The sequence below is a fragment of the Diadema antillarum genome, unplaced genomic scaffold (assembly GCF_040938485.1).
Source record: "Diadema antillarum isolate AM-2024a unplaced genomic scaffold, OU_Dant_1.0 seq00000083_RagTag, whole genome shotgun sequence".
Lineage (NCBI taxonomy): Eukaryota > Metazoa > Echinodermata > Echinoidea > Diadematoida > Diadematidae > Diadema > Diadema antillarum.
The window spans coordinates 442,842-464,784 of NW_027271176.1; the positions used below are offsets into that span (position 1 = coordinate 442,842).

At 37.3% G+C, this 21,943-nt stretch overlaps 1 protein-coding gene across 1 annotated transcript in view; it reads right to left on the reverse strand.

Moving 5' to 3' along the window:
* LOC139726445 (kielin/chordin-like protein) overlaps positions 1-21,943 on the reverse strand; it is a 48,115-nt gene that overhangs the window by 23,984 nt on the left and 2,188 nt on the right. Inside the window, exons 2-8 of the mRNA XM_071637401.1 lie at positions 21,567-21,719; positions 19,732-19,805; positions 18,880-18,969; positions 18,020-18,206; positions 15,229-15,368; positions 13,644-14,111; positions 11,332-11,486 (exon numbers count right to left, since the gene is read on the reverse strand). Coding sequence (XP_071493502.1) covers positions 11,332-11,486; positions 13,644-14,111; positions 15,229-15,368; positions 18,020-18,206; positions 18,880-18,969; positions 19,732-19,805; positions 21,567-21,719 — 1,267 coding nt within the window. The remainder of the gene's footprint in view (positions 1-11,331; positions 11,487-13,643; positions 14,112-15,228; positions 15,369-18,019; positions 18,207-18,879; positions 18,970-19,731; positions 19,806-21,566; positions 21,720-21,943) is intronic.

Sequence of the window (21,943 nt, forward strand, 5' to 3'; positions counted from 1 at the left end):
ATGTATGATGACATCATGACCTCATTCAAATTGCATATTCTGTATGCAACTAATATCAGCACTCTATGAAAATCCTGCATTCTGTATTGTATGCCTTTTATCCCCCCCCCCCAAAAAAAAAAAACCAAACAAACAAACAAACAAAAACAAAACAAAAACAAAAACAAAACAAAACAAAGAATGAGAAATTCTCCTTTAAAGTTTGCCCTACACACATCTTAACATTCAAGCTATGAGTTCACAGAAAATTTACAGTTCTAAGGCATCTAAAGCATTTTAACTGAAAATAGTACACTCAGAGAAAAACAAATCATGAGAGTTCATTTTGGTAAGCTGTAACAACATTACAGATTTACTGTTTATTTCTTTCATGTTTCTATGCTTATAACCATAAATTCTGACATGATGATTATTAACTTAAGTATTCACAATACAGGCCTATAAAGATCATCCTTACGATTTCACTTACTTAGGCCTATACATAGGCCTATATATCATATAGGCCTATTATTTAACCTGAAGGTCACCTTCTCATTTTTCAGCCATCTAGCTAGTGTATCTATCCATCCTTTGATTGCTATCTGATATATTGGAAGGAAATGTCCAATTCAGAGATAGTGTAACTCTTGGTTGAGAAATATACTTACAAGTACATTTAATCACAACCCTCCAAATTAAAAAAAAAAAAAAATCTTGCAGGCCATGTATGATAAATATTTTTTTTCATCTATTGTTCACATAAGATGATGATTACTGGACATCATAGCACTGTGACTGACGAGATGACAATCAGCGTAACCATGGACAATATTGTACATAATTGGCACAATTTGACCACTACAGTGTCATGGGCAGAGGCGACAAGATTCTGAAGCATTTGATGATTGCCATATTTTTAGGTCAGGTCAAATCCAGACTGACCACTTCAATGATCAAAAACTAGGATCAGCTGTTGTTGTTATGCCTTGAAACTAAGGGGGGGGGGGGGGAATAGGAAGGTTACGCATGTGTTTGCTGTGAAATTTGACAATCTAAATGCCGGACTTCCGTTAGATGCCCTGATGAAACTGGTTCCCTATCATCCCACCAATTCTGTTCATTTGTGTTACAGTTAACCATGACACAGCACAAAGTCACTTTGGGAAACTACAGGTGTGGAAATAATATCATCTTGAGATGATCTGCTGAAATTTACCTTCAAACAACATTTTACCAAGAAAAAGTGTATTTTTTTTCCACACATACATTCCCACATCTGCACACAATAAAACACACATTAACATTATAGCAAAGCAATTACACATGTACACTTAGAGGCCCTTGGCTTTTTCATTTCTGCAGTCTTCTTAATAATGTTGTGACAGAAAAAAAAGAAGAAGAATGAAATCACGGGTTACTGAGTGAATATCAACACACAACAAAAAACATCTGGTAGTCTTGTCAGTCTCTAATGGAATCTAGAGGTCAGAAAACAATAGATAGATAGATGCATGAGATATATAAAACAAATAAATGAATAAATAAACAAATGAATAAATAAATAAACAGTAAAGCAAAACACAAACAACACCAAAGTCAGTCACAGCCTACCCCCCCCCCCCCTCCCCCAACACACACAACACACACACACACACTGACAGAGACACATGCCATCACACAAGGTGACCACATGTAGAAAGGCATGGTATTCCTTTTTTTTTTTTGGGGGGGGGGGGGGGGGGAACAAGGTGGTTAAGTATCTAGTCAAAGCATAGAGTCGGAATTAGCTACCAGTATCTCGACTTCAGAGTATCAATAATTTCCTGTGCCATGTCATGTGTAACAATTGAAGCATATCATGTAAAAAAAAAAAAATGAAAAAAAAAAATAGCACAACACAGTCACAGCGGACGGGTGCAATTAACTCACTGTTTTCATTTTGACCTGACCTCGCTTTCCTCTTGAATGAACACGTTTCGCATGAAAACCGCTCGAAAAGTGTCGCAGCAAAACTGCCGTAACTTTACTATTTATTCAAATTTTTTGATAATTCAAACGGTTATGACAAGTACAAACCTCATTTTAACCTGCCATTATGTTAACTTTTTTAAATAACGACGAGAAAATATTCCAAAATGGAGCATAACTTCACTCTCAAAACAGAAAATAATTGTCAGAAATCGTTGCTAAAATTTCACATTTTGACTTCGTGAACAACAAAAAACTTTCAAGTATGTTACTAAGTATGTATTTCTTTCCGGAACTCTAAAATATCACATTCGAGAAGTCATGCGTCCGGATATGTCTGGAAATAATCGAAAGTGGTGCACTTTCTACCTTCGTTCCGAGCACGAAATTTCATAGTCATTCGCATACGGGAAGACAGGGTACAGTCCCACGTACCCACATCTTTGTCGCTCTAACGTCACCTGTACTTCAGTGCCGTACGGCACTGCTGTACTCTGATCGTAACTCATACCGGGAATTCGCAGTTGTAATGTTACTTACTATAGTGCAGTAAAATTTGCGTTAAGTCCGAATAATCCAATGTCAAGAATTTGCAACTGCATAAATGGTATCATAGCCGAATATATATTCAAATTTTTGATACATTCTTTTTAATAGGCCAGTTCTGATAACGTAAGTGCTTGTCTTTGAGGTATAGCAAGGTCCCCAGCACTCTGCTGTACTTTGTACTTATCGACACCCCGCGTCCCACTCTCATCATAGCATGCATGTGCAGTTTACTAGGCATCCGCAGCAGCCATCTCGCATCGCACAGTAACAGTACGCTGCAATGCATCGACCAATCAGCTCGCTGGATCGAAGCAGCATGGGAAAGTTCATTCATTGCGCAAGCGCAAATCAGTTTTTCTTAGAATATGACGTCATTATTCTGGTTTGCTGCTCCAAGATTTCTGACAAGATACCTCATTTATTTTCACTTGTAACTTCAAAAATAGGTCTTCGGCAAAGCGAACAGGGCTACATTTACGTCCGCACATGTCTTATGAATATGTATGTCAAGTTTCATGAATATTAACTGGTGCGTCCAGATGTGTCTGGAAATAATCGGACGGTAGTTTTCCGAGACAGAGAAACATGAAATATTGAATATAACTTAAAAGATCCTTAATCGTTTCTCATGATTTTTCGTATGTAGATAGAAATCATGATTTTGCATTGATACTGAAAGTTTGAGCGATTTTGGTCAATGTATAGCGGAGATATGAGAAGGTGAAATTTTGGTGAAAATGAGAACGCCCGATTCGCACTGCCTCGGTGACGGTTGAAAATTCAAAACGTTTCGAGGGTTTCGGTGGAGTTAATTATAGTCGTCCGCTGCGACTGAACAAAACAAATCAGGAACACTCTCGAAATGAGGAAGAAACTGCCATCACTTTAAAAAAAGAGGTTAAAAATTATAATTCTTTTTGGTAATATCAGTCTACTCTAGAGTAGAGACAAACATTTTACCACAGTTATCACCTGCAGAATAGCCACTTCAGTGACCCAATAAAAATTGTATTTTTCATAAAGACATAGTTTTGACAAAAATAATATCATGCAGCTCAGCCAAACACACATTAGCCATTTCCCCTCCCTCCCTCCCTCCCCCCCCCCCATCCCATCGTGATTAATACTGTCAATGCTGCAAAAACAAAGACTAGTCTTCATGACTGCATAAAGCATATCACATGGTGTGTGCATGCACAAATAGTGCCACATATGGCCAAGTATGAGTGACAAGCCTGAAACAGCTTAAAATGTCAGTGAGACCGAAAGTACATGACCCGAAGGCATATTGCATTTATTGTGATGGATTCACGGCATGGAATATGGCAATCCCATTGTCCTCGTACTTTTTCATGAAATATGCTCAAACATTTTGCTGTCCAGAAACTGCCATAGACTGTGACATGCTTTGAAGAGGTCAAGAGAGGCAGCAACTCTTTTGAACTCCACACATCTACATACGTACAACATACAGTCAAACGTAGTCTATGTTCAAAAGGGATGATAATATTTTTCATTTTTTACCCACTCACGTGCATTGGTGAAAAAAAAAGAAGGAGAGGACAACAGTTACCTAAGCACTGCATCACTCAGACGCTTTGCTCACACAACTGTAATAGTGCACTAGTTCTTCTGATTGAAACAGAAGAAACAAAGCTCCATAGCTATGTTTCCTGTCGACAAAATAACTTGATGCAATTCTTTATGTTTTAAATGCTTACTACATTGTATTATGTTAATATGCTTACTATTATCAAAATCTTGATGTGATTCACTATGTTTAAATGCTTATTATTATTTCTAGCAGTAGTAGTATTAATAGTAGTAATGGTAGTAGTGTTATTATTATGACTGATTTTATTTCATACAATATTGAATTTCAGCATGCTTCCAACAATTTCCTGCAAGGCTGGCACTTCCAGGAAGAAATTGAAAAAAAAGTGACACAAAGCACACCAAAAGTCTGACATCATGCATGAAATGCGTGAAAAATACCATCCCATATCCCATGAAAAATACTGTAGAACAGAACAGCACACTACCCAAAACAAAACAAAAGCATCAGGATATGATCCCAGCGGCAAATTGTCCTCCTGGGTCCTGTTTCATAAAATTGCTATCAGTAACAACTGCCACATTTCTATGACAAATTTGCTCTTAGCCAATCAGCTGCAAGGATCTCGGTAGCTTGTAACAAATATCGTAACTTGTTCTTGATAACAAGTTTTATGAAACGGGGCCCAGGTCACTCTTGATCTTTCTGCTTCACAACAGGTAAACACAAAGGCATCCCATGGACACATGGTACACTACCTGACACAGTTTTGACACTTCCCTTAACTAAAACGACAAAAAGAAAAAAGCACAGAAAACTGTGCATTATGTTTATCAGCATTAGTGACAGCATCTAGATGAAATAAAAAAATTAACCGCCTTGTCACGCAAATTGTTCGTTTGCATACTGTCGGATGGGACGTTTTCTATACAACCACTATCATTTAAGAGGTTTTACAAAAATCAAATGATTCTGAAATCATATTTAATTTTCAATTATTAAAAATACCTGTACAATGCAATCCAACAATGATGTCCAGTCATTGTTGGATAAACAATATCTGATCAAGCGCAACACTTGCTCGAGGTTTTGATAGGGATACACACAAAGAACTGTTGATGTAATAGCGAGCTCTTCAGATTTGCGATGGCTAGGGGATGGCTAGGGGATGGCTAGTAACCGATCAGTGGGAATCAGTGGGAATGCTGAGGGATGATTGTTCCGATCCTTGTGGGATTCATTTAAGAGTACATTATATATCTACTGTTGTGTGAAAATGATTTGCTTCAGAATGGTCTCATATTCAAGTAATGTGTAGATTAATGCCCCGTCACTGACCAGGGACGCTTACCTGGAAACATTAAACTGCACATTACTTGAATATGAGACCATTCTGAAGCAGATAATTTTCACACAAGAATAGATATATAATGTACTCTTAATGAACCCCACAAGGATTGGAACAATCATCCTCCAGCATTCCCACTGATTCCCACTGATCAGTTACTAGCCATCCCCTTTAAGTGTTCATGATGTGCTTCCTATGGGTTGGTCGATGGGAACAGCTATGTCATGCATGTGCAGAACAACATATTTTTCCTAATAGCTACATTGTAGGGTCAGCATCACGACTCACTAATATTACTATGAGGATTGACATGATATTTTTATGTTTGATTATTCGAATGATGGGGAAACATAATGAAATGTGTGGAAAAATTAATGCTGCACTAGTGCAGCCAGTGATTGTAATGGCAGCCAATTCCGATCTGATTGTGCATGATCAGCACTTCTCTGCCAATCTCTTACTTAGGAAACAGATCAGCACAATCAGCAAGAATGGCTAGTTTGGCAGGTGTGGGAGAAAAAACAAAGCACAGAAAACAACAACAAAGAGCCCCAACTCCATCAGTCATGCACAGCAGCACATCAACAAACAAAAGTGCATGACCCAGTCTTGCACATATCAGTGATGCCATGTGTTCATTCAACTCCCTAACCTCACCTGAGATGGTAATGTACCCAACTTGAAATACAATGCTTTCCTTATTTGTTCATTGAAGGACAAGTTCACCGTCATAGACATGTGGGTTGAGTGAATGCAGCAATATTAGTAGAACACATCAGTGAGAGTTTGAGCAAAATCGGACAATCCGTTAAGAGTTATGAATTTTTGAAGTTTCTGCTCAGTCACGGCTGGATGAAGAGACTACTATAGCTTGTGATGTCACATGAGTACAATGATATAAAGAAAGAATAAAGAAAATTCAACGTATTTCCATTTTTCTCGCATAACTAAAGAACACTCGACTTCTCTCTTTCAGAAGGCAAGGGGAATAATATTACCCTTAACATACGTCTGTAGCAAGTCAAAAAAATTTTCACTTTATTCAAAAAGTAAAGTTTTGTGAAATTGCCTTTTTATTTTCCTTATATAGTTGTACGCATGTGACATCATACACTGTAGTAGTCTGCTCTTCCAGCAGTGACTGCGCAGGTACTTAAAATATTCGTAACTTTTGAACGGATTGTCCAATTTTCCTCAAACTTTCACTGATGTGTTTTACTAATATTGCTGCATTTTCTCAATCCTTATGTATATGAAGGTGGACTTGTCCTTTAATTCTTCCCCTTCCTTCCCTTGATGATCACGAATAGGGTGCTAGATAGCTTAGACTTAGCACTAGGCTCTAGCAACATTCAATGGGAGGAGTAAGTATAATGAACATAGACAGACTGATTTGATCCTGTCACACGAAGTAGGCTAGTTACTGTAAAATTTTGAGTCTGCACGCTGTAAAATTAAACCACTGCCGGCCAAAGTAGTAGAGGCTACTATGTAATCCCGTGAGATTTTTGTGCCAAAATTGATTTTTTTGGCTAACTTAGTCAGTTTGGGGGTGCTGAATCCAAAAAACTTTGGTTCCATTTTTTCCGACCACGTCTTCAGCCGCCATTTTGAATTTCAAAATGGCCGCCATAGCAAACTGTATTTTTATCCATATCTCATTAAGTGAGCATTGTAGAAGCTTTAAATTTGGTGCAAAATGCATGGTTGAGATGTCAAACACACTGGTATATCTTTTTCTGATATTGTAGATTGTTTTGATACATTATGTAGGCTGCCATCTTGAATTTCAAAATGGCCGCCATAGCAAACAATATTTTGAACCATATCTCATACAGTGAGCATTGTAGAAGCTACAAATTTGGTGCAAAATGCATGGTTGTGATGTCAAACACTCTGGTATATCATTTTCTGATATTGTGGATTGTTTTGATACAATTCATAGGCTGCCATCTTGAAATTCAAAATGGCCGCCATAGCGTTTTTACCCATACCTCATGTTGCAATTATTGAAGGAGCATCAAATTTTCAGTAATGTACATGCTTGTGGTGTCCAACGTTCCAGTACAGCTGTTTCCTATTGTGGATCATTAGATACGCCACCATCTTGAGATTCAAGATGGTGGCCATATAAAAACATATAAGACTGTGGTAAGCGCCTTAGATAAATTTGCCAAAATTGTCCTAGTTTTCATTTTTCATGAAAACATTCATTTTCATTCGAATTCATTTTCAGGTCACACAGAACGACAGCCAGCTCTTAATTCAAAATGGCCACCATAAATTCAGACTGTAAGGACGAGGTTCCAATGACGTCATCAAGCCATCCTGAGGGGCAAAAACTGCATATGGTGGGGGGGGGGGGGGTAGGGGAGGGGTCCTATACCACTTCCCATAGGTGTGGGCAAGCGTGTAAGCATTACATCCCACGTCCCATAATAGCCAGGTATATGTGGTTTGCGTACTGTGTGCTACAGCTATGCACTTAATACACACGTGATTTGTTTTTGCCTCTCAGGCAATACACTATTTGGTGTCGTGGAACCTCGTTAAAAGTTACATTCAATCCCAGTTATTAAATATCTGTACAAAAGCAAGCATTGATACGATTAAAGGTGATCTTCAAAAACTTGATGCTGCCTCGAGAGAATGAAGACAAACAAGGAAAAGTCTCGCAATGGCAAGAAATGCCATGGTCACCCTACCAGGCATCCCATTCACAAGCTTGTTTGTTGACCACAAAATGAAACAACTCATCAGGAAGCTCATAATTGCTGGATGTGTTTCTGGAATAACATAGAATGAATAAGGAATGTCAATGAGTAGGTTTTTTCCTGATTGCCCTGTGTGGGTCATCCTCAATTATCAAGACTTCCAAGATGCTTACTGCTTTACCGCCAATGATTCTAAAACTACAAAGGAGCAATAATAGCTCAGTTCTGTGGCACTTTCGATGCATCAAAATTCCTCAATGATTTAGAACACCATCACACAAGGGTAATCTCAAAAATTGTCACTGCATTGAAACTGATGAATATGGTGTTTGGCAATCAGGTTCAAGGAGGATATTCTAGAAAGAGATGAAAAAGGAAGTTTTCATGTTCTGTACGAAGAATTTGTATCTGAAAGAATAAAAAAAAAAATCTGTCTGGGCTAATATGAGAAAGGCCAGACATTCAGCTCTTGCAATTGAAATACACCATTTAAGATTGGATCAAAAGTTATTAAGCTTAAGAGGACCAATACCTTCTTATAACAATACGATACAATTATCGGAAGTTATAAGTTCTACTGTTCTAAGTAATTCCACAATCACTCTTCATCTCATAATGTTATGGCCTTCTCCTCATTCTCACTAACAAAGGTTTTTCATACCCATGCCTTAGAAACCCACAAAACTGAGCCAAATAATCAGCCTGAAAGTTGAAATACTGAGCAGTCAATTCCATCTGACACAGATACCACATCACGGGGAAAAAAAAGAAACAAAGGGTTCATCGAAGATGCTATGGGAGCTGTCACCCGTCACAACGAGGAATCAGATATCCTCATTCCATTGCATGTATTAGATGCTACTTCAAGAGCAACAGGGAATTTCAGAGATATTGATGATTATTACGTATAGACACTGACATTTTCATTCTCCTAATTGATCTTTGCTTCTCTTTTAATACTGCATCGCATGTTGTCTACTCCATCACTGGAAAAGGAGATAAAAGTACAATTGACATTGTTGAGAGATTATGTTCTGCAAATTGTTGCGAAAAACAAAGGTCTGCTTGGTCATGCCTTTCATGGTGCAGGCTGAAGTTGAAAATTTGAGGATGTCTCAAAGAGCAGATGGATCAAGAATTCTCTAAGCCTTGAATCATGCAGAATGTGCAATGACACAGTCCATGCTTTCCAGAAGTTGGGCGTGGATGACTTCAACCTGAACAATCTCCCGCTTTGCTCTTGTATAGAGTCTTGATACAACACATCCAGAGAACAAACCTCGTAAACTTTCACAACCTAATTTGTGCCTCTACTTACAGGGGAATATAATATGGTACATTGTAGTTATTTTCAGCGGATAGGCCTATGCATAAACTGTGCAATTAAGTGCTTTGAGCTTCCTACACCAACGGTAGCCACAGAATTCATTATCATGTTCATGTGGCACGAAATGCAAATGCAATTGTTTCTGGAAGAATTTAGAACCAATTCTCCCCATTGTACAGCCCTATACAAGTGCTGTGACTTCAAAAACACATGCAGGGAATGAGCCTAGAAGACATAAACTAAGTAAATATCCCATGAATTTTTAGTACACGGTTAATATTGTTTATTTAAACTCTACAACCAAATCGTCTTAATGGGGGCATTTAGTCACTCAGACAGTTATTGAGGCACTTTTTCCAATTCACAAGTTTTACTCAAATGCAAGCTCTTAAAGGAATGTTTCCCATGGCAGCCATTTTGCATTTCAACATGGCAGTGTACCGACTGGAAGCAGTCCCGCTTTTATACGCAATAATAATACTATTTACTAAAGTGATTGACTTACACATAGGTCCTACATGAAAGTGCTCCAGCATGCTTGAGTTTGCAGGGTAAAGATCTTACAGCACCAAATATGGGTCGAAATCCATCTTGAATTTCAAGAGTGGCAGCCAATGCGAATAATCCATTATTACAGAATGTATAATTATGTGTGTGTGTGTGTTTGTAAAAGAATGTACAATGTACACCACCATAAACATTGATATGCCAAAAAGTTGCTTGCCATTAGCTGAAAAGCAGTCATTTTGAATGATAAAATGGCAGCCTCAAAAATGATCTGCAATTTTAGGGAGGGGATCAAAGTGCATCTGAATGTTCAACATCATGAGCCCAGTTTATGCCCGAAATGTGAACTTTCTGTATTGGTTACAACATGAAATATGGGTCAAAATATACATTCTGGTATGGCGGCCATTTTGAATTTCAAGATGGCCACCTATAATATCAAAATGGACCATCATTTCAGATAAAGATGTTTCAGAAAGTTTGATAGCATATGCATGCTGTTTTCCCCAAATTAGAACCTATACACAATGCATATGATATGAGATATAGGCCCAATTACACTTGCTATGGTGGCCATTTTGAATTTCAAGATGGCCGCCAACCAAAATGATCCATCATTTAAAACAAAAATGTATATATTAACATGTCTGACATCTATCATAAGTATGCTTTTTGCCCCAAATTTATACTTTTCATGGTGCTTACAACCTGAGACACAGGTAAAAATACATTTAGCTACGGTGGCCATTTTGAATTTCAAGATGGCAGCCCTCAAATTGTATTAAAACAATATACAACATCAGGAAATGGTGTATCAGAATGTCTGACATCATAAACATGATTTTTGCATCAAATTTGAACCTTCTATGGTGCTCACATGATGAGAATTGGGTCAAAATACAGTTTGCTATGGCGGCCATTTTGAAATCCAAAATGGCGGCTGAAGACGTGGTCGAAAAAAATGGAACCAAAGTTTTTTGGATTCAGCACCCCCAAATTGACAAAGTTAGCTAAAAAAATCAATTTTGGCACGAAAATCTCACGGGGTCCAATATTTCGACATAGCAGACCGTACTATATGGTATTTAAAGAAATGGTACCAGTGTTGTGCTTTCTTGCTTCTGCCCTATGAAATCTTATAACGTCTATCAAAGCTTTGATCAAATTTAAAACAACAGCGATTATCATGGTAATAGTGCTGACAATTTAATGATGATTACCATGCCACAGTTTTGCTATAAATTATAAAAACAATATTCATAATGATATGCAAATTGTAACTACCAATAAATAAACTGATCATTGTCATGGAAATAACAAACAAATAAAGAATACAAATAATGACAGGAAAAATAAGTTGCATAAAAAACATCTGCCATAAAACCATCATGCGATAATCCGTGACGATCTTACCATTTGGACAGAAACAGCCTGGAACGCAGGTCTCGGAGCATCCGTCGTTGATTTCTAAATTGAAGCACGTACTCGGGCAAGCTGAACCACATTCCGTGAATGCTTTGTCGGACTCACATGGATGATCTGCGATAAAATGTTGAAATTAGCCTAAGGGTGCTTATTTTCTTAACTTTCACAATATGTAACGCGTACGAATTAAACTTGTTGAATTTCCTATATAACGCTTGTTTGTTACGTGAATGATTGATTCGTTCAATTATTCATCAATTTGATCATTCTTCATTGCTCATCTATTTACATGATTGCTTAAGATTTCAGGGTACCTTAGATACTAGGAAAGTAATTCGTCTTATCCTCCCAACATAACAGTCCCCACTTATAGTTTTCTCCAAATCACTTTAATTACAATAATCTTATTGTTGCTATCACGATCGATTCTTCTTTCCATATAAAATGATGCGTACAAAGGGAAAAGAGATATTAAGTATACAAAAACATCCAAGCTCAATCAGACAGAAAAAAAGAAAAGAAACTGTTTTTAATGATTAACCTGAGTTTTCGCTCCGGTATGAGGATTGTTGTTGTTGTTGTTTTAAAGAAAGAAGAGAAAGAGAGAAAAACTGGAGCCTTATAGGGCCTATAACAAATAATTTGCGTCAATGTGGATTGTTTATGAATGTATTTCATAGTTTGCTCGATATTCTGCTCTGATTCTTGCATGTCTTCAGAATGCTTCTCCAAAATGTCCGTAGACATACTGAATAATATATGCGTTTATCAAAAACATTTTTTTTTTGGATAAACGCTAACCCTAACCTTAACCCTAACCTAATCCTTATCCAAACCCAAGCCCTAACCCTCACTCTAATACAAACCGTAACCACAACCGTAGCCCTAACCCTATCCCTATCCCCATCCAGTGCCGTATATACGGCACTGGCCCTACCCATAGACCTAACCCTAACCCTTACTCTAACGCTAACGCTAACCCTAACAATAACCGTAACCCTAACCCTAACCACATGCATAAATCTAGTACAATACACTCTTCCCAAAGTCCTACCCCCTAAAATAGTCTTTGCACCCGAAGAAAGAAGTTCCTTCTACAGAAAAAATAAACAAAAAAGGAATTATGACGTCATCAAACTGCATTTTAGATACAGAAGGGCCTAACCATAGCGTTTTGTCGTTTGCCCTGCTAAACAGCATCTTAAAGGACAGGTTCACCTTCATAGACATGTGGGTTGCGTGAATGCAGCAATATTAGTAGAACACATCAGTGAGAGTTTGAGGAAAATCCGACAATCCGTTCAAAAGTTATGAATTTTTAAAGTTTCTGCTCAGTCATGGTTGGATGAGAAGACTACTATAGCTTGTGATGTCACATGAGTACAACGGTTTAAAGAAAGTATAAAGAAAATTCACCTTATTTTCACTTTTCTCGCATAACAAAAGAACACTCGACTTCTCTCTTTCAGAAGGCAAGGAGAATAATATTATCCTTAACATACCTCAGTAACAAGTCCCAGAAATGTGCACTTTATTCAAAAAGTACAATTTTGTGAAATTCTCTTTTTGTTTTCATTTATCGTTGTGCGCATGTGACATCACACACTGTAGTAGTCTTCTCATCCAGCAGTAATTGCGCAGATACTTAAAAAATGCGTAACTTTTGAACGGATTGTCGGATTTTCCTAAAACTTTCACTGATGTGTTCTTCTAATATTGTTCCATTCACTCAATCCACATGTACATGAAGGTGAACTTGTCCTTTAAACAAAATTAATGAACATAATATCATTACGCTTTAACACCAAGGCAGACAAGGCAAGTATATGACTAGAAGAGGACTCAAAAGGCGTCGACCTCAAGCGAACAGCCAATTTCCAAATGCTGAAAATAGATGATTACTCTATGATCAAAAATGCATTGTACTTCTCTACCTTAGCCCGGTCCGCGTATGCACTTTCTCAAATTCACGCAGCTTGCATTTCCTGTTTGTTGGTCCATTTTGCAAATAATAAAAAAATCCTTTAAAGATTAGAATATCCTGGATCGAGCAACTGCTGCAGTGATCCGGATAACTACCAACTCTAATCTTCTTTTTATTCTGTCATTATCAAATTTTCTTTTAAAACGTCATCCAAATCCGTGAAAACAGACTTATTAACAGACAAACAAACCAACCCTGGCATTGTCATAACCTTCTTGATGGGAAGTAATGAAAAAAAAAACCAACAACAACACCCAATTAGGAAAACGACTACAAAGGGCACTCACGGCAGAAGTCTTCTCTCCTCCAATCTATCACGTAGCCATTTCTTGCGCATTCGTATGCATATTGCCCTAGTGAGTCGCAAGGGGTGCACGCGTCAACCTCTCTTCCACCATCCACGCATCCGCACATTTCGAATTGGCACAGGTGCTGGAAGTGGTCGTATTTGACCGAGTTATTGCAGGCCGAGAACGGGTCCTCGTGGAGCGACCTACAAACCGCCTCGATTGCGATTTGAGTCTTGTTCGGCAGCCCCGAGCACGGGTGTTCGATCATCTCGTCGGTCAGGTCGCTACAGGTGTTGTCCGGATCGACTTCCATCTGCTCGCCGAATGACGCCAGCGAACCGACGACATCGTCGCTTGGGTCGAAGTCGAAGTTCCCGCACAGCCCTCTCGCTTGCAGGTCATTGGCCGCACTGTTGGGGAGATGGATGTTTACTGCCCCTTCGCCGTTATATGTTATCACGAAGCCTGTAATGAGAAAGCATATGTTGCATGGTAGTTATTACTTTAAACCCATTCTGTGCCATTGACCCAAATGTGCAGATAATTTCACACGCATACCTATGGACAAGTAATTAATGTGGCAAGCAGAGAATTGAGATACAGCTCTACAGCTTATCTGGAGCTGGTAAAGTTATTAGCGTTATACCAGAAAAAAAGTAAATGACTGATGATATAATACTATTTTGATTGTGTGTATTTATACCACTGGATACTCTCATGGCGTCTAGCATCTCGCAACAAAATGATTCTACTTTATGTCATCTTTTTTATGTTACTTTGTTACTTTCCCTTCCTTAGTTTTTCGTTGTCTTCTTCTTTCTCCCTTCTTCTGTTTCGAGAATATTCATTCCTTTCCTAATTGATCAAGTTCCTGTAAGAAAAAAATTGGATAAAAATCACGCATAATCCATTCGGAATTATTTTTTGTAAGAAGGAGCGGGAAGGGGATGGGAAATCATAGGTGATTCACCTTCACCCATCCATTTATTCATTTTGCGTGTAATCTGATTCATATTATTCATAGGCCTATTACATATTCCTCGTTACTGTTGATGAAAACTTGCCATTCAAATAAAACCCAGTTGTATTATTGACCATGGGTAAAGTATTGTAGTTATAGTAGATAAAGGCAATAGTTCAGACGGTCATCCTTGTTCTCAAATATAAGCTTACTTCAAGGATGAAATAAGCTCTATGGGGCGCCAAGTGTCGGACGGTCGATTTCGTCACAAAATTAGTCAAGTGACTGATTTCGTAACGAAATCACCTGTGAAACATTTAGCTCCCTATAGAGCTTATCCTCGAAGCTAAGGATCACCTTCTGAACGTAGCTATACTCTGAATTAGATTTTAAAATTTAGATGAATTGGACTGCAATGAAGATATGTGGCACGATATGTGACATCAAAGGCAAGAAACATTGTGTCTTTAACATCACTGCAGACGAACGAACGGTTTACTTTTAAGTTGCTCATACAAACATTACTAGCAGAGTGAATCTGAATTGCAGCAACATGTTTTTGTTGCCTTTTTATTCCCGTTTATTGAAACAGACAGATGCATGGATGATAGAGTGACTTACCAGCTTGCTCTTCAATCATAAGGAGCATTCCGGAGGCTCGAACGGTGATTGTAGTGGTAGGGTAAAATGGAAGTAATTTTGGACGCGAGTTGAAGTTCACCTGCTGGTTTTCCATGAGCTCTATTGAGATGTCGTCGTTCCTGTAGCAGAGATAAAATGGAATACTCATGCTTGAGGACTTCAAAGATTAAGACAGACAGACATAGGGCCTACATAATACAGTAATAATCTTGAGACGTATAAAATTATTCAGCTTTGTCATGCATATCAGCCAAAATTAAGATCATATATTTACGCCACCGTTATTATGTCAGTCAGATAAAGTTGCAGAAATTAGAACCAATAAAGTAGAAAAATAAAACTGTCACTTCCACACAAATCAATACAGTATGCCCCTTCAAAGAAAAATACAATGAAATTTCCGCATTGATAACTTTCAATCTGATTAAACTGTGTGAATTTTATTTCAGGGTCAAAATCTCATCTTTATTTTCCAGAAAACCACATTCATTTTGGTCAAGTGGTCATAGAGAAATCGGGAGCCCCCATTGTAAAGTATGCCAAGGGTTTAGCACTTGGATGCTCTTGGAACTGCATTTTAATGTATCAACCTAATGGCCAGAACGTGGAGGGAAGGCATTCCTGATATGCTCTACAAAGATCATCATTTCTCTTTGACCTCAGAAGCAAATCGAATGAGGTTTTCTGTAAGATCTGGGTAAAGAGATATAGTTTTATTTCCTAAAATTACATTTGGATTGATGCTCTACTTCTGAAGTTATCTTTGCTGAGGGTCCCGTTGTATTCTTCTTTTTTTTTTGGGGGGGGGGGGCATACGGTTTATAATTCCTTGCCGATTTTTAGCCCGAATCTGCAGGCTAAAGGCGGATTCAGAGTTGAAATCTCCTTTAGCTGGCGGAAATATTATATGAAACAGAACAACAATGCAAAATTTTACACGAAGAGTAAACTAAACCTTTGCAAGAGGGTCGGGACAAGGTAAAATGCGGCTGCAGTTGCATCTACCAGTCGGTTCAATTAAAGTAAACTATACACAGAAAGGTCGAAAATAAGATTGCGTGACCTGAAGATCATATTTGAAGTCAATTTTCCTAATTTATGTTTCACTTCCTGCCCATTAGATATATTCTACCAACACAGATACATATTTCACTCTAAGAGAAAGAAAATTTCTTTAAGTTCTGATTTGATTAAGATTGAAAATGTAATTCTTGAAAGAACTCAAATTATAATTTTTTTTGGGGGTATTTTTATTCATGAGTCTCTTCAGTGGAAGCACCACTTAGAAAACATATCTTCGAGAATATCAAAATGTGTTGGAGTGTTATCTAAATTGGTAGATTTTGTACCTAGAAACATTTTACTTCATATATACAATGCAATAATATTACCACATTTTAATTATTGTAATGAAATATGGGGCGAGTATAAAACTCATGTTGAGAAATTTTATTATTATGTTACAAACGCGTGCGATAAGATTGATTTCTAAGAGCAGTTCTTACAGTTCAAGTTAATTCTACCCATTTATGAACTTGTTCGATTTAGTATATTAGTGTTTATGTTTAAGTATCATAAAGGTATTCTCCCTATTCTGTTTCATGGTACGTTTAAATGTAATTTATGTTTTCATGATTATCCTACTCGGGAAAGATATAGCCTGAGAATGTCATTAGCTCATTTAATAGTTAGAACCCATTCAATTCGTTTTACAGGTGTAAATGAATGGAATTCAATTAGTCCAGATCTCAAGTCTAGCACTACACTTTCTTGCTTCAGAACATTATTCAAACATCATACTTTTAAAAAACTGTTATCCATGACTGAGTAGACTGCTTGCTACCAAATCTATTCTTCTCTTCACTTCTCTGATCCTGACATTGCTACTGAATGAGTGTGTTGTGTGTGTTGCGCTGTGTGTGTGTGATAAGGACATGTTGTGTGTGTATAGTGTAGGGCTGATAAGTTTTTCTTGTGTTTTTTTTATGTTTTTTTTTTCCTTCTTTTCATTTCTGCACAATATGCCATGAACAACGGCAGTTTGTATAATTTTGTTTTAGGCCCCAACAACAAGCACCAGATGCTTCAAAGGGGTCCCGGCATTAATTCCTACAACATGAGCATGTATGTTTATATACATTGCTTTTGTTTTTGATTGTGTACATAATGTACTTTTGATTTATCTTGTGCCGAATATATTGAATTGAATTGAATTGAATTGAATTGAATTGAATTGAATTGAATTGAATAGGTAATTGCAAGGCAATGATACTGCATTTCGATGCAATTCTCCTCCTTGCTGCATTGCTGATAATTGGAATAGTCATTACCACCATTATCAACATAATGGAGGGGTGAGCATTCTACAAACTAGGCTTTTTAAGAGTTCCCTCCGTTTTCGACAATTTTTCTTTGATGCCATTCAGTTACAGTACTCCGTTCCATTTTCCATTCCCTTAGACAATGTTTTGTTTAAAAAAAATGAGCTGCATTGATTTCGCTTGTATAATATGTATACGTCATATTTTTCGTTTTATCCTTTTGGAAATGAAAAGAAAGGAAAGGAAAGGAAATGAAGTATAATAATTGATCTTTACTATTCTTATTCTCTTTTATTATTTTTGTTATCTTCATTATCACTGACATCATCTCATGGAAAAGAATGAGATGACGAAGCAGATACACATAGACGAATGATGTCGAAACGATTAATAACGAGGCGAGATTCAAACAATGACTGATGATAATACATGTACGTGAACAAACTCACGAGAGCGTGACGATGGGCGGACGGGCTGATGTGTCGATGGTAATCGTATAGCTCTCAAATTGGAAGAGCGTATATACACATTCTCCAGGATAGTAGTATGTGTAACCATCGAACGTTCTCACTTGACCTCCAGAGCCGTAGTGACAAGTGTTAACGGCTTCTTCTGAAGTTTCTGCGTCCTTTATTTCTGTGGCATATTAAAAAGACAAAAAGAACAATAATAATATGACAATCATAACAATAATGATATGTCAATCATATAACCTTGAAAAGAATGTGATTTACGTCATTTTTCTTTACTTTTTAATGAGCATTCGTTTTTATGTCATTCCTGTAATAGTCTTCACTATTGACCGGCCACATGACCGTTGAAAAACATATTAGTGATAGACATTAGCTAGCTTACAGCTGTATATGATCTTCAGTGCTGATGTTTACGCCTCCTCAAGGAAGGGACACTTGGAACAACTGTTTGCGCATGTGTAGAACATCTTTCCTGTCGAGCGGTGATGTAGGAACATTTTGTGTGTGTGTTTGCTTCAATATGTGCCAGACATAATAACATAATCGAAACAAGAGAAAGTAGATATCTATGTAGATATATATTCATAATAGTAATACTGATACAGTTACATGTGAAGAGTTTAACACAAATACAATTTTTCCCGTGATACCACCTTACATAACAATGCATATCCTCTAAGTTATGCTTAAGAATATTTTTTTTTGTCTTTATCATTCTCTTTCTTTTAGCACCTTTGATGGCAAATATCTCAATTTAACAAGAACGAAGATGAGTTTAAATTCTTCGTGTACATGGCGTAATATAATTATATTTCTCCTTCTTCGTTTATTCTTACCGCATGTTGCGCCGGAGTGCCCTTTATTGCACTTGCAGAAGTTCGGTGATTCGCAGATCCCCTCGTCCCCGCAAGGTGGGTCACACACCGCTGCATTCGAACATTAAAATAGGGTGCAAAAATGAACAAAAATGCTAGTAACGATTCAAAATATGTGGGGACTATGCCCATTATCGTGTGAAAATAGTCACCCCAAGGTATATATATATATATATATATATATATGTTATATATATACTATCCTAGATTTATTTTTACATCTAAGGTTTATATCGCCAAAGACAGTGACTTACACATCATTATTGTTGAAGAAAAACTAGTAATTAGAGGAGTACGGCCAACATTGCCCATTTTAAACACATTTTTGTAGATGGTGTCGTACGGACTTCCATGTGCTGGACGTATTGAACATACTATTGGATTGGCTTTAACACAATAAGTTAACGAAAAAAAAAACCCCACATGTACAGAAATATGTTCCATTTGTTTCTTTGGTCTTCTCAACACTCACGTCATAGATCGGACAAATTTTAGAGTCATGGATTTTTACTTATCGATGGTAAAACAACAACAACAACAACAACAACAACAGCAACATATTATAATGAGATTTCAACGCACGTACAAATTTATTGAATATGATTTGTTGACTATATGTCTCTGTGGTTTGACATGCACAGGGACGTTAACAGATAAAGGCTGGAAATCAATTTAGTGGCAACTGTGTCATAAGAGGATATAGGATATAGGAACAGTCAGATACACACACACGAAAAAAAAAACCACCAACAACAAAAAACAAACAAACAGTGCGTATGTATAATGTGTAAGAGCATTCTGTCATATACTTACGAAGGCATGCTCCTCCAGAGTAACCGTCACAGCAAACATCAATTATTTGCGTGCTCCCTTCAGTCGTGACTTCCCTGAAAGAAAAATATGTAAAGAATAAAAAAGTAATAATAGAAATATATATTATCATCTTTATCATTATTATTACTCTTATTACCATAATTACCATTACTATTATTTTGATTACTTTTATTTTCATTATTACTGTTATCATTATTTTTATTATCATTATTATTATTATTATTATTAGTAGTAGTAGTAGTAGTAGTAATAGTACTGTTATTATTATTACTTCTAGTACTACTGTAACCATTATTACTGTTGTTGTTGTAATTATTACAATGTCAATGATTAAACCCATTTTTATTGCGCCATCTGTCTGGTAAAACTATTCCAATGCGCATTTGGAATAAGGAGGAGGAGAAAAATGTCACATGCTACGCAACCACGACCTTGTTTTCGTAGGTTGAGTAACTGTGTACTTTAGTAAAAAGAATTGTTCTCAGGTTCTGATAGCTTTAATCTCAATGTTTGCAAAGAACGGATATGAACGGGTAACTGATTCCATGTGTTAGCAGCCGAACAGGCTCGGTCCCAAAGCGATGAGTTTGTTCTGGGAATTGCAATAAACATTTCATAGCGAGCGTCCTTCATAACGTGAATGTAGCAAGGTGAAAACAAACAAACAAACAAACAAACAAACAAACAAACAAACAAACAAACTTGTAATGCTGCTGCTGCTGATAACTACAATGATGCCAATCCGAACTGTACTATTAGTAACATGATGTTATGTATAATAATAAAAAAAAATGATGACTCCTTCTTGCAAGATTTATTTCATAATCTATGAGGTATCAATGTGAATCACAACAAATTATACAAATTATTTTTTTGAAATATAATTTTTAAAAGTTCTCATTCTCTACCGAAGTAAATCACTCCTGCTTAGTAATTTGCAGGAAAAAAAACCCAACAGTAAAAGCCGTGAATATCATGGTGAATTATCACCAGTGCCATACCGAAGATTACTACTGTTTATAACAACATGAATTATTTTGTAGTCCACGTTTTAAATTCTTATCATCTCGTGTGTGTGTGTGTGTTTGTTTTTTTTTCGGAATCACTCTTTTAACCCAAGTTTATTTCATGGCTAATAAGATTACGCGGAGTCAATTGTGTTTTTCAAGCGAAAATGAATGCCTTATTTCATTTAGGCAATATACGATAGCATAGTCGCTGTTGGTTTCTTCAAATGTCCACGGGCCCGCAAGTTCACGTGCTATTGATTTATCCCTCCAAAAGAGAACTGGATGTTGTAAACGACCCATTCCCTGTACGTGTTAAATGACCTCCGATTGACGACTATTCAAGCAGATGTTGAAGCTAGAAATCGAACAAGGACAATGTCGGGTATGACGCAAGAGAAAATTTATTTTCGTGTCAGGGAATGGGGGGGGGGGGGTCTGTCGGCTATCAGCAACAAATACATGGGTTTACTCGAAAAAAAAAATTGGTAATTCTTCTTATTCCACATCATCCGATATATATTTCTTTCAAGAAGAAGAAGAAAAAGAAGAAAGCGAGCGCTTGAATTATTTTGGCCTGTACAACTTATGTATACAAATCCTAAAAAGATAGAATACTGTAAAGCTCTCCTTAGCTCTCACTAGGCGGGCGAGCGATCGAACGTCAAGAAGTATGCTGAAATTAATACAATCGCATTTCTTCTTCAACTTCATTTATTTATTTTTTTTTTTTGGGGGGGGGGATGTTATACAGGTCACCCCCCCCCCCCCCCCCCCCATCCGATTAACGCCCATGATACACTGTACCTCATAACTTCGCACGTATCGCCGTATTCTTTCTCCGGTATCTCGCCAGGTAGGAGGTCCGAGCACCGTATTATCAGTAACCGCATTTCTGTGCTCGGCTCAGTTTCCACCGTTTGCGTGCACCACGCGTCTGGATCCTTGTACAGAAGTCCGCTGCGTTAAGAAATGATATTCAACAACAATTATTAGATAAAAATAGTCATAATAGCACGTGATATATGATAACACTTAAGAAAACAATCATGCGAACCACCCAACAGCCGCAACAACATTATCTCACTATCGATATTTCATGATTATTTTGACACAGTACACATTTTCGCTGTTATGAAAAATCGCTTTCGACTTAACTATTTCAAGAAAACAGGTAGGATACG